The sequence below is a fragment of the Aegilops tauschii genome, chromosome 1 (genome assembly GCF_002575655.3).
Source record: "Aegilops tauschii subsp. strangulata cultivar AL8/78 chromosome 1, Aet v6.0, whole genome shotgun sequence".
NCBI classification, from domain to species: domain Eukaryota; kingdom Viridiplantae; phylum Streptophyta; class Magnoliopsida; order Poales; family Poaceae; genus Aegilops; species Aegilops tauschii.
Genome location: NC_053035.3, coordinates 10,447,074 through 10,461,235, shown reverse-complemented (window position 1 = coordinate 10,461,235; position 14,162 = coordinate 10,447,074). Strand labels below are relative to the sequence as shown.

At 43.6% G+C, this 14,162-nt stretch overlaps 1 protein-coding gene across 1 annotated transcript; it reads right to left on the bottom strand.

The window, feature by feature from the left end:
• Window positions 1-10,569: 10,569 nt before the first annotated feature.
• On the bottom strand, window positions 10,570-13,585 carry LOC109742653 (mechanosensitive ion channel protein 5-like). The gene is made up of 6 exons (XM_073506593.1): window positions 13,197-13,585; window positions 12,582-12,649; window positions 11,834-11,957; window positions 11,491-11,784; window positions 11,203-11,402; window positions 10,570-10,931 (listed from the first exon to the last, which is right to left on the bottom strand). Exons 1-6 carry the CDS (start codon window positions 13,233-13,235, stop codon window positions 10,649-10,651), a joined length of 1,008 nt encoding a protein of 335 aa, XP_073362694.1. The 5' UTR covers window positions 13,236-13,585; the 3' UTR covers window positions 10,570-10,648.
• Window positions 13,586-14,162: the final 577 nt, after the last annotated feature.

The window sequence follows — 14,162 nt, the reverse complement described above, 5'->3', positions numbered from 1 at the left end:
ACAAATAAAAACCTCGCAACCAACGCAATAAAGGGGTTGTCAATCCCTTCACGGTCACTTACGAAAGTGAGATCTAATAGAGATGATAAGATAATATTTTTGGTATTTTTATGATAAAGAGTAAAAGTAAAGAAAACAAAATAAACGGCGCCAGAAATAGCTTGTTGACGGGAAATTAATATGATGGAAAATAGACCCGGGGGCCATAGGTTTCACTAGTGGCTTCTCTCGAGAGCATAAGTATTACGGTGGGTGAACAAATTACTATTGAGCAATTGATAGAATTGAGCATAGTTATGAGAATATCTAGGTATGATCATGTATATAGGCATCAAGTCCGAGACAAGTAGACCGACTCCTGCCTGCATCTACTACTATTACTCCACACATCGACCGCTATCCAGCATGCATCTAGAGTATTAAGTTCATAGGAACAGAGTAACGCTTTAAGCAAGATGACATGATGTAAAGAGATAAACTCATGCAATATGAAATAAACCCCATGTTGTTATCCTCGATGGCAACAATACAATACGTGCCTTGCTGCCCCTGCTGTCACTGGGAAAGGACACCGCAAGATTGAACCCAAAGCTAAGCACTTCTCCCATTGCAAGAAAGATCAATCTAGTAGGCCAAACCAAACTGATAATTCGAAGAGACTTGCAAAGATAACCAATCATACATAAAAGAATTCAGAGAAGATTCAAATATTGTTCATAGATAAACTTGGTCATAAACCCACAATTCATCGGTCTCAACAAACACACCACAAAAGAAGATTACATCGAATAAATCTCCACGAGAATCGTGGAGAACTTTGTATTGAGATCCAGAGAAGAAGCCATCTAGCTAATAACTATGGACCCGAAGGTCTGAGGTAAACTACTCACACATCATCGGAGAGGCTATGGTGTTGATGTAGAAGCCCTCTGTGATCAATGCCTCCTCTGGCAGGACGCCGGAAAAGGCCCCAAGATGGGATCTCACGGGGACAGAAGGTTGCGGCGGTGGAATTAGGTTTTTGGCTCCGTATCTGGTAGTTTGGGGGTATGTAGGTATATATAGGAGGAAGAAGTACGTCGGTGGAGCAACATGGGCCCCACAAGGGTGGAGGGCCCGCCCAAGGGGGGTAGGCGCGCCCCCTACCTCATGCCCTCCTGGTTGCTTTCTTGACGTAGGGTCCAAGTCCTATGGATCACGTTTGTTCTGAAAATCACGTTCCCGAAGGTTTCATTCCGTTTGGACTCCGCAAAACTCTGAAATAGGCAAAAACAGCAAATCTGGGCTGGGCCTCTGGTTAATAGGTTAGTCCCCAAAATAATATAGAAGTCTATAATAAAGCCCATTAATGACCAAAACAGAATATAATATAGCATGAAGCAATCAAAAAACATAGATACGTTGGAGACGTATTAGTAAGCAATGGAAGTAGATGGCTTCAGATTTGTTGCCCTAGCAGCGGAAAGAACAACAACTTTCTTCACAGCACCAGATGCAATCGCTACACGGCCATGAGGCATGCCACCTTATGTGTTGTACAAGACCCTTTCATCCAAATCCATGTCCTGCCAATTCTCTGGATAGGCTTCCTTCATACTAGTAGAATAATCATCCTAAAACAACAATAATAAACTCATGTTGCACATAAATGACCAGTTAACATAAAAAAGGGATAGGAGACGGAACATACAAGGTGTTTTTGTGCTTTCTGGCTGCTGATTGCACCACTATTGCCATTTTCATCGAGGTTTTCCATACCAGATTTCATCACAGCATATGTGTTCATTATGGTGGCCTTCTCAGGTCCAAACTTATGTTCCTACAAGTGCAAACAGATAGTTAAGTCAAAGCATGCTACAACCACTAAAGATAAAATGTAGTGAAATGTATATTCAGTTCATGTCTAACCAAAAATTGCCTATACTCCGTGAATGGTCGTGAACCTCCGCGATTTTGAGCAACATCTTTGGATTGCAAGCGGGATTTTTGGCCTCTGCACCTTGCTTCCTTGAACTCTTTTGAGCACCAATAACTACAAATATGAGGCCATACAGTAGGACTAAACCAATCAACTCTGCTAGCTAAGTATTGTTCTAACGTAAGTTCCCTTGCACATGCCATCTTGTCATCAAGCTCCTCTCCATGGTCATCATAATATATCTTGACTGCATCCACACGAGCTTGGTACAAGATGTCTTTCACTTTCCTCCTCGCATAGCTTTCTAAAATACGATCAGCCTCCACCCTATTTGACTCGGTAACTTCAAAGCAACGCTAATAGGACAAACATAGTATGAATTAGACATGGACAACTATTACTTGATGCGAAGTTGAAGTAAATTTTACTCACCCAAAATTCTTGCTTCACCCGGTCAGCATTGGAAACACCTTCATCCTCATGCACAAGATAGTAGTCCTCCCATTCTAATGCTGGGCGGCTTCTAGTTACACCACTATCGTCCATGTACTTAACTAAACCTGGATATTCCCGTTTGAGAATGACTCCCAACTCTGAACCATATTTGTATCCATTGGGATTGCCACCAAGATATTTAAATTGCCTATACATAATGCAAGTAAAATGTCTTAACCTTTTTTCCTAGAGATAAAATTAATATATGTCAACATATTTCCAACTAGCTCTTTTATAGGCATATGCCATGTATGGCAGCAATGTGATAAGTAGCACTTACACTAAATTTTAACGCTTCAGGAAAGAATGGATATAACTAATTAATACTTATGTTTCACCGTTAGGTTCGAGTTGGACCTTGCGACCATTAGGAGGCATTCTTAGCGAGGTCCTTTGGGAGTTGCTACCATTAGAGTTGGTGCAACTACCATTTGAGTTGCTAGCAGCCTTATGACGTAATCTGGTGTGGCGAATTGTGCCGGTCATCCTGCATCATTACATTTAGACATTAGATCCAGTGCATCACTAATATATACAATTAATTGCTAGCAGTAAACATAATAAAACTTACACAAAATATTATAACAAACAACTAAGTTTTAGAAGCACAAAGTCAGAAATCATTTGGGTCGTAAGATGGGGTTTCATGCTCGAGGTCATCGTCTACTTCATCATCTTCATCTTCATCCTCACTGTCGCTAACTTGTACACCTTCTTATTGCTTCTTTAACCGTTCCAGATCCTTTGGATCAGTAATCTCAATCTCATCTGATATCAATGATGTTGTGACTTCCAGGTCAATCCCTAAGTCTATCACAAAGGTGCCTTCCAAACCATCTTCTTGATAGACAAAAATGTCATCTCTTGGTCCTTCATCATTGCTTCCATTAGGAGGAAGATAGCCATGTGGAGGAACATGATACGCAATCGACCAGCCCAATAGATCTGGTCTGGTCTGACATGCGTACAACAGATAATATACTTGACCAACTTGACTTCCCAGGACAAATGGATCAAAATTTGACAGCCGAGATGTGTGTTTAACCTCCACCAAGCCCAACTTCTCAGTCCGTTTAACTCCATCAGGTGTAGGGTCAAACCAGTGATAATCAAATAAAACTAGCTCGAGTTGCATGCTTCCTTCCCAAGTTATTTTGAAGATGTCTTTAATCACACCATAGTACTCGAGCACATTGTCATTTTCATCCAAAGAAGACACACACACACCAGTATTAATTGTTGATAATCCTGGTTTCTCACTTTCATACAACTCTGACCGGAACCTATACCCATTGACATCATAGATGCCATACCTTCTAACTCTACTACGAAATTCATAAGACATTTGGCGCAAAGCATTGTGAATATTAGATGATTCCATACACTGCAAGGAATAGGTACTTTTGTCAGTGCTAAATGAGTTTTGAGGCTAACAATAGTTGAGTTTCATATGTCCAGGAACATTACATGTGTTTTAAACCAGTGAAAAAAATCCGGACCGCGACCTGATTTCCAACCATTTAATCTTAACTCACGAATTTGCTTTGGTGTGGGTTTGGTTATGCTCTTCCATTGTTCTTTATCAAATTGTCTAGCAATAAAATTTTTGGTATTAGTTGTGTAACAGAAAATTAAAAACTAAGAGTTAACTTATCTAACTTGAATACGTACTTGAAGAAATCATCCATCTCTGGTATGTTGGTTAATATATATATAGGAGAGCAACCTTGAACTCCTCTCTTGTAAGAGTACGATATCCCCGAGGGCTAACGCATCGTCCGGAGCATTGAAATATATCAAGATCACATGCAGGGGCAAACGAAGAGGCGCCATCATCATATCGAGGCGCCTTATTTCTAACTGAATGGGCTTTAGGATTGAAGTACAATGATAGAAAATTTGTGGTCTCCTCAACTAGATAAGCTTCAACAATAGAACCCTCAACCCGAGCCTTATTACGCACTTTTGGTTTAAGATTTCCAATGCATCTACACGTACAGATCAACAACTTTGGATTAAAAATGTAAACTTAACACATAGTATTTTATATGATAAGCTAATAGTTTCATATTTACCTCTCATAGGGGTACATCCATCGAGATAGAACAGGTCCTCCTAGTCGAGCCTCATAGGGAAGAGGTATGATTAAATGTTGCATGGGATTAAAGAAACCAGGAGGGGAGATCTTCTCTAATTTGCAAAGAAGCACAGCAACATTCTCTTCCATTGAACATACAACATCTCTGCTAAGTTGTTTTGCACACAATTGCCTATAGAAAAAACTTAGCTCGGCCAAACAGAACCATATATCCTCAGGAAGGAAGCCACGGAAGGTAGCAGGGAGCAAGCGCTCGATAAAGATATGGTAGTCATGACTTTTCAGGCCAAAGACTTTTCTTTGAAACAAGTTAACTCCACGTGATATGTTCGCTGCATATCCATCAGGAAATTTTAGTTCTCGGAACCATTTGAGAATGGTTATAGTGTCATCCTTACCAATGCAAAATGGTGTCATTGTCTTAAACCACTTTCCATTGTTCCTAAGCTTCAAATGCATATTAGGACGATCACAAATGTCAGCTAAATCTTGCCTTGCCTTCACATTATCTTTGGTTTTGCCAGGTATATCCAAGCATGTGTTCCATATAGCTTCAGCCACATTTTTTTCATTGTGCATCACATCAATGTTGTGTGGGAGCTTTAACTTAGGGAAGTACTCAAGTTGGGAAAAGCAATTTATGTGGGTCCAATTGTGCAACTTGCCATAGTTTTTTGTAACAGCTACATTGTTGTACATGTGAGCACACAACTCCTCTCCCGTTAGACGCCTTGGTGGCCCCTCAAGCACTATTGTGTTCTTTCTAAATGCATTGATTTGGTATCTGAATTCATGATGTATAGGTAGAAAGCGTCTATGGCAATCAAACCAACAAGGCTTATGTCCATATTGGAGCTGAAATGCATTGGAATCAGTCAAGCATATGTGGCAGGCTAGCTTACCATGGGTGCTCCATGCAGCAACCATACCAAGAGCAGGGAAATCATGGACCGACCATAGATACGCAGCCCACATAGGGAAGTTCTGCTTCAGAGAAGCATCCCAAGTTTGTCGTCCCTCCCATAGTTCCATAAGTTCATCAACTAAAGGCTGCATCAGGACACTAAGTTTCTTCCCAGGATGTTCAGGACCTGGAATAACAAGGGACAGGAATATGTACTATTTCTTCAAGAGCTTGCCAGGAGGGATATTTAATGGAGAAGCAAACACTGGCCAACATGAGTACGGGGCAGCATTTACACGAAACGGTGTGAAACCATCCATTGAGAAAACTAATCTCACGTTTCTTGGGTCCCCCGAAAACGACGGAAAATCCTTATCGAACTGTTGCCATGCTTCCCCATCACATGGATGAACCATGTTACCAGAAGTAGAAGGCCTATGTGATCGCATATCTTTTGCTGTATCCTCATGTGCATATAGCCTTTGTAGTCTTTCTGTAAGGGGGAGGTACCGCAGAATTTTACGTGGAACTTTATTTTGGCCTTCTTCGTAGCGGGAGGTACCACAAAAGTCACACTTTTCTTTGTGCAAGTTATCTTTGTAGTATAACATACAATTGTTCTTACACACATCAATTTTCACATATGGCATACCTAGGCCCTCGACTAATTTCTTGGAATGGTAGAAATCCTTGGCCATATTAGACTCTCCGGGGAGAAGTTCATGGATAAGTTGCAAGAAAGCATCATAGTTTACAATGGACATGTTGTACTGTGACTTTAAAGCTAGCAAACGAGCAATAGCAGAAAGATGTGAGTGTGTTGTGTTCTCATGGACTGGTTCGTCGGCACTAGCAACCATCTTATAGAAGGCTTGGGCAGGCGCAGATGGCTCCTCCTGAATAGGTGGGGGGTGCGGACCAGCCAGGTCAATTAACATTCTGTCCATCTGGTCAATTAAGATATTCTCATGATCTAACGAAGGCCCAGACTCTTCACCCCTAACACCATGGCTCTCACCATGTGCAGTCCATATTTCATAGTTTTCCTTAAACCCATTGTAACACAAGTGCAACTCTATTGTGTCCCTTTCATGGCTAAAGTGGTTCCGACACTTCATGCATGGGCATGGACACTTGATGGTGTTACCTTCAGTTACACCGACAGTAGAGAAGGCATGAAGAAATGTTTACTATTTTCAATCCATTCATTAGAGGGGGCTTTACCACGTTGCCAACCACTATACATCCATGTACGGTCTGCCATAATAGCTATGTGTTTGTAGATATAAATACATCAGTTACAAATTATCTCACAACAATGAGAGACAACATACAATATAACTTGCTTATGTAACATACAGCAAGCAGTTCATCAACTGAGAAATGACAATGGCTAATAATTAGATAACAGCCAACACATCATATTATTTGTGCGCTAATCACCACATCAAGAGAAGCATGTAGATTGCTGAGGTGTAAGAGCTACCTCATATAGGTTCTGCCTTGCACTTCACTGCAGCTATGATATATGACTTCCTTCCTTCCGCCACAAGGATTTCTCAATGTGTGAAGCAATAACTCGAATAGGTTGGCACCATTAAGAAAATCATTACTTACATCTTCAAAATAGAAGATGAGTGACTTGCTTCTTAAACGGAATGCTTACCACAAAAATAATTTGTCAAAGGTGGCTTGTATCAGCGGGCTACAACTTCAACCACAGCTGGATGATACGGCAACTTCAAGCTACAACACATCAAGCATGGAAAACGAGTCAACATTTGAGATATCGAGTTTCAAGATATTATACTCCAATTCACTCATAAAGTCATGATCAAATGTGCATAACTACCACTGAGAAAATAATAGGTATCATCTTCTCATACATATACTGCATATCCAGAAGGCACATAGCTAGAAAGGGTAAAAATTACATGGACATTAACCTTTACAGTTTTTCAATGACTTGCCAATGGGACTGCTAACAACACACATAACAGTACCACCTAACCTTTGAGCTAGCATACAGAGAGCAATGGCAATTTTTGCAACAGCAAAATTGAAAAATCAATACACTTCGAAGGTAAACAAAAAAGGCATTCTCAGGTATAAGACTAATCTTTTCACCAATGAGCCAAGAAAAAAAGGAATTAACCTGCTGTTCTCAGACCTAGATTATGAATAAATTCTATAAGCAATAGAATCAAGCAATAAAATCATGTATTATCTACTTTTGACTACCAAGGTCGAGACTTTCCACAGCAAAGGGAGTAGTGAGTCGGGACAAAAGGAGAGACGATGCAGTTCCCGGTTGAAAAACAAACCCATGGTGGCTAGTAGATCCTACGAAATGAGGTGAACATAGCAGCAGCAGGTAAGCAAGATTTCCTCAGTACCATCTAGTGCCCGAACCTAGGAGAAGAGATTGTCCACAACCACCGCCATCTCGCGACGCCCGCGGCGCAGGACCACCAGAGAGCGCCGCTGCCCCCATAGACTCGCTGCGCCTGCGCCCTGGTCAAGCTCATCACTGTGGCATCTCGCCGCTGGACAAACCTAACCAATGCACACCACCACGCCGCACCACCACCAACAACCTAGGCCACCGGAGAGGGCTGGCCTGCACCACCCCCATCCGCGTAGCTCAAGATCAGCCGACCAGAGGAGCCACCCACACCAGATCGGGCTGGCATATCCACCACCGACTCCCCGAGCACGCCCGACATCCAGACCTCATGCACCATCGGCAGCACCCCACACCGCCGCCAAAGTGCCAAGACGGTGCACCTAGCCTGCCCAGGCTTGTCACTGACCACCTCCCGCGCCGCCAACGGAAAACAGTGCGCCAACCGAGCCCCGCCGCCACCTTCGCATAGCCACAGCCACAATCAGTCCAGCAGCCTCACCGTCACGACATCATGGTTTGCCCCCGCGCCCCCCATGCGAGCGCCGCGCCCCCGCACGACCTCTGCAGCCCGCGCTGCATGCACCCCCGCAGGGGGGGGGGAGGTGGCCCATCGCCACCGACGTCCACCAGGCTTTGCCCGAGGGCGGCAAGGGAGAGGGGAGGAGGAGAGGAGGCCGGAGCCGGCAGCGGAGCGGCTAGGGTTCCGCCTTGCCACCCGCGGGAGCAGCCCAGGCGGAAAATGGCATCCCGAAGGTGACAAAGTTGGGACGATGCAACTCGGGTTAAGTTGGGGTGCGGCATCGATACAGGTGGGGCGGAACTCGGCTTGAGTGACCAGAACATCTGTATAGAGCGCACACAATGTGTTCGATACAAAGCCCGAAGCTAAATTGGCCGGTGCTGGAAACCCCAAGCGCACAGTTGTCTACTATGTCAATGTGGACAACCATGTGGTCTACGATGCGAGCGTGTGTGTGGGAGCCACACGGCTATGCATAAATATGGTCAGGTCGATGCATCATGTATGCCATACAACTCCTCTTTCTTCTCCTGTATCCTCCTCACGATCTGAGTCTTCTCCTTCGAAGAGGCCGGATGGACGACGACCTCTGCAACTGCTGTCTCCGGAGCATTCTTGCCGTCGCTTGTTGAAGCGCCGACACCGCCATCCATTGGTTCCAATAGTTAAGAAAGGCTTCGGCTGTCACTACCAAGAACCACTAGGACACAAGAAATATAAGAGCGTTTAGATCACTAGAGTAGTCACTTGTATATTTCTTTACGGAGTGAGTACTAATGATTCCTAGCATTCGATTGGACCATCGGACGGGACCATGGGACTAGTTTTTTGGCGTATGATTAGTGCCCACCGCAGCATACGATATATTTTTACTCCAGGAGAATATGGGCCCTTGGTGTTTAAGAATGTTGGCTTAGGATAGTTAGCCTCCATGCATCTATGCTAGTTAGTATTTACAGTTTGCTTTCTCAACTTTGCCTACCCAGTGGATATCAACGGTTATGGGCATGGTTAGCTCAGTCTTTTTTTCTGTCCTATTTAATAAGAGCAAGTTCGATGAGCTTGAATCATCAAGGCGCATAAAACAGGTAGATTCAATCTCGTACGTCTTATCTTTCCTTGCTAGCAGCATAGTGCTTTTTGTGCCCTTTGGTATCAACATCTTAGACATCACACATCAAAGGTATCAAGGTGGCTCCATCGGCACCCCTGGTGAACCATCTGTTATTCACGGATGACAGTCCACTGTTTTCAATTCAAGTATGTAAGGTGCCAAAGGGGTATCAAGCCCAAATTACTCAAATTTAGAAGATCTTGCACACCATGGCCCATGGTAGCTCTCCTTGGTCGATTTCAAGGGCTAATTTAGGGGGGAGGTGGCCCATCGCCACCGACGTCCACCAGGCTTTGCCCGAGGGCGGCAAGGGAGAGGGGAGGAGGAGAGGAGGCCGGAGCCGGCAGCGGAGCGGCTAGGGTTCCGCCTTGCCACCCGCGGGAGCAGCCCAGGCGGAAAATGGCATCCCGCAGGTGACAAAGTTGGGACGATGCAACTCGGGTTAAGTTGGGGTGCGGCATCGATACAGGTGGGGAGGAACTCGGCTTGTGTGACCAAAACATCCATATAGAGCGCACACAATGTGTTCGATACACCATGGCCCGTCGATTTCAAGGGCCACCCTAAAGGGCTGGGAAATGTTGATTGTAATGGGGTTGCACATTTGAGTCAGTCCGTTTAGGCAACCTGAGGCGATCATCCATATACCACAATGTTTCTAAAGAGGCATCCATCAAATGTTTTCCTTATTCCTACTGAATTTTCAAAGTATACAAAAGCTACAGAGTATCTATAGCCTGACCATAGACTCAAATAAAAAATCTATTACCTAACCGAGTAGCACATCCATTAAATATTAACTAAATAATACTCCCTTCATCCCCAAATATAACATGTTATTACAATCCATATATGAGTACATTTGTTATAATAATATCTTATATTATAGGACGGAGGGGGTAAATAGTAGTGGTAGGGACTATAGGGAGACATGAGCCACAAAGAACGCAATGCACACATACACGCACGCATGCGTGTCTTCTATAAATACTTGGAATTTTTTTTATAAGTTGATCTTATTGAATTCCAAAGCTTAGATACTACACAGCACACTAACTACAGGCTGAACCAAGTGATCTGAATTAGGCATGCAGAGGCTCATATCATGCTCTACTTGCCAGTTGCTAGCAAGAGCTCTTGTACCCCTCACCGCTCAAACTGGATAGGAAATGCGTCGTGAACGTTCACTCCTTCAGGAGTAATTCCATGTTGTTCGCATCCTTGTGGATTCAATAGGAGGGGCATTCCGCACGTTCACGTCAAGTGGTAGCATCTGGTACTCAATGTCGAGGTCCTTGAGAACTTTGATAATCTCTTGGAGCACCAGCTCCCTCCTCACGTACCTCATCCCCATGTCTTTGAAATTGAGCGTGTGACAGAGCCATATGGATACTTTTAGCTTGTTGGTCTCATCTACATCACGGAGGACAACCATCGCCCCGGGGTACCAGTGCTCTTTCTTGTTGGTGATGTAACTGGAGTCACAAGTAAAAAAAATTGGTTAGTTCTATGTGGTATACTCGCTCCGTCTAAAAATAAGTGTTTTAACTTTGAACTAACTTTAGTATGAAGTTGTACTAAAGTAGATACACTTATTTTAGGACGGAGAGAGTACTAAATGACACAAGTAAGCAACATATGGAAACTTACAACATTATGTTTGACGTTAATTGTCAGCATGCGGATAGTTCAGTTGTTAACAAACCAGATTTGATCAAACCATGGAATAAAGGCACTAATACGTACCGTCGTGTTCTTTCCTTCATTACTGCTAGTTTCACCGGTGTGGCAACGTGAATATAGAAGTCAATTCCTTCTCCCATATCCGGACTCCTGTAAAAGTTCATAATCGGTATGGTCACCAGTATGTTGTTTGGATAGTATATCTTCAGGTTGTCATATCGGAGAAAGACTGTTGTCAAGATATTCATTTCCTCAACAACGACCTGAATTTTATGTGGTTAAAACTTGAGCGAATGAGTGCAAGCTAATATTAGATTCAATGAGAAAGGAGCAACAAAAAGATTATCATACCTGAACTTCCTCAATTTCACAGCGGTCACCAACATCAAAAGGATGCATCACGAATAAGAAAACAATTGCCTCAAAAATTGATTTCAAAGCGTCTCCAAGTACAATAATTGCCACCAAAAACGGTGAACTGAGGAAGACAAGAAAATTCGTTGTTGCTATGTGAAGAATAAAAAGCCAAAGAACAAACACGATGGTGCCACCAACAACATTAGTCATCTGGTTGAGCGTGGATACTGCAATTTTTGTATCATTAAGTGTTAGGGCAAGAGCTTTGCGTTCTCTAAATGCATTCACCTACAGAACAATCCATACATTTATGCTAGAAAGGTAATAAGATCATTACCATCCAGTTCTTAAGAGACCTCTTGCTGATCCTATTGTACTCCTGTCCTCCTTCAAAATGATCCATTGCTTTGATGGCTTCCTCCTGCCTCATGAAGTGCATCAAGTCTGCCAAGTATATGTACCTACATTATTCATACATTCATGATCAAGAATCTGAATCAGCGGGTTGCCACTATATTCGAACTACCACATTTGGAATATTAAAACGAACATTCGTAAACTTCTGTAATTCATCCTCTTTGCAATAAACATTAAGCACACAACGGTGCCCTACATAAGTCATAAAGTGAGTATGCTATTTATAAATTACACAAACTAAATATGCCATCAGTTCATATCATGAGCTAAATATTCCTACGGCATGTCGGGTCATCGAGCTCCGCATGTTGTCAAGCCGTCAGCCACTCAACCGCATGCCACCAATCCATCAAGCACTTCGTAGGCTATCAAGCATCTGCACACCATCAGGCGACCCGCACGCCGTCAAACTTTCAGGCACCCCAATGCACGCTACTGAACATCCACACTCTATGAAGCTCCGCATGCCATCAGGCGTTATTTGACAAGTTGTTATCCTTTGTGGGCCTAGTGAGTTCGAATGGAACTACTATGACTCTCCAGGTATATTTTGCAAGATTTCCACCGCGCGGGGGGAGAGGGGGGGGGGGGGGGGGGGGGGTTGACTAAAATAATCGTAGAATCGTGTTAAAAGTCAAAGGTGATGGTGAGTATAGTAAAATACTTACAAGTATCGTATCACTATGTGTATGTATGCATATACGAAGTCTGAGTGCTGTTGTAGAATGCTCGCACCCTAATTAATTCATACAGTATAGGACTCGTACATGATTGGAATTTGTCGATAGGATCCGGCACCCGTACTGACTCAACATATGTTTCCTTAAGCAAGAGGCTGCCCCTGACTCCAACTCGGAGATGGGCAAAGCTCTGCCTACCATGGAAAGATACTATTACAAGGGGAAATGAGAAAGAGGGATAACGTCTCTTACAATCTAACCTTCAAGACAAGAAATCGCTACCACCAGATAGGAGCACATCAACATTGTCGTACCCTAGTTTATACCCCATCTAGATTAGGTTTTCACATCCCTGTACTCTCTAGAGATATAATAGAAGTGTAAAAGGCATGACGTAGGGCTTTTCCCCGTCTTGGGTGCCTGGGTAAATTATCTCTCTTGTTCTTTGTATGTTATAGATCTTTTGATGGAATCTAGGATACACTACAGTTCCTTGCCGATCAGATCTTTGATTCACTAGGAGCCACCTAACCTGAGTACCTGACCCAATTGCGTCGCTCCTCCCAAGCAGCGCTAAGGAAACCCTAGAACCGCCGTCCTAACCTGCTTCACCCCCTCGTCCCTGCTGCCACTGGCCTTCATCGTGGTGGCAGTGGGCTCTCACCAAATCTGTTACAGTTTTGCAAAGTCTCAGTCGACTGAGACTTCGTTATGTCTCAGTCGATGCTATATTCTTTTGATCTTGCATGGAGATTCGTACATAATTTATCTTTTTAATTTTTTCTTTTTCCCTGTATATACTATATCACATGACTGAGACTTGAATAAATCTCAGTCGACTGAGAACTAGACACACCCAATTTGTTAGGGATGCTCCCTCTCCAATTTGTGCGGTGGGCACCCGTCGGTCGGGACGCGCGGATCTTGCACTCTTGCATGCGGATCAGATGCGGCGGCATTCACGAGCTAGTGTAGCTCGAATATGTTGATGACAATGCACCGGGCATTTGCTCAGTTTAATGCGGAGGTCGTGCGACGTGTAGTGCTCTCTCCCTCGCCACTACCAGTGAGAACCTCCAAGACCGGATCTGCATTGACTGAGATGCACATCAAGGCCCTAGAGGGCAATGGCATCTGGGAGGCACATATAGCAGTGGCGGTTGTTAGGCATTGTCATGGCGCATGTTACGTCTCCAGCGTATCTACTTTTTCTAACACTTTTCCTCTTGTTTTGGACTCTAGTTTGCATGATTTGAATGAAACTAACCCCGGACTGATGCAGTTTTCAGCAAACTACCATGGTGTTGTTTTTGTGCAGAAATAAAATTCTCGGAATTGAACGAAACTTTGCGAGAATTTTTTATACAATAAAAGAGAATTTCTGGAGCCAAGAGTCACCTGAGGGGGGCACAACCCACCAGGGCTGACCCTGAAACTACGCTATAAAATCACATTTTTCAAGAAAAATATCAGGGAGAAAGATCGCGTTCCACGAGACGGAGCCGCCGTCTCGTCCTGTTCTTCATCGGGAGGCCAGATCTGGAGTCCGTTTGGGGCTTCGGAGAGGGG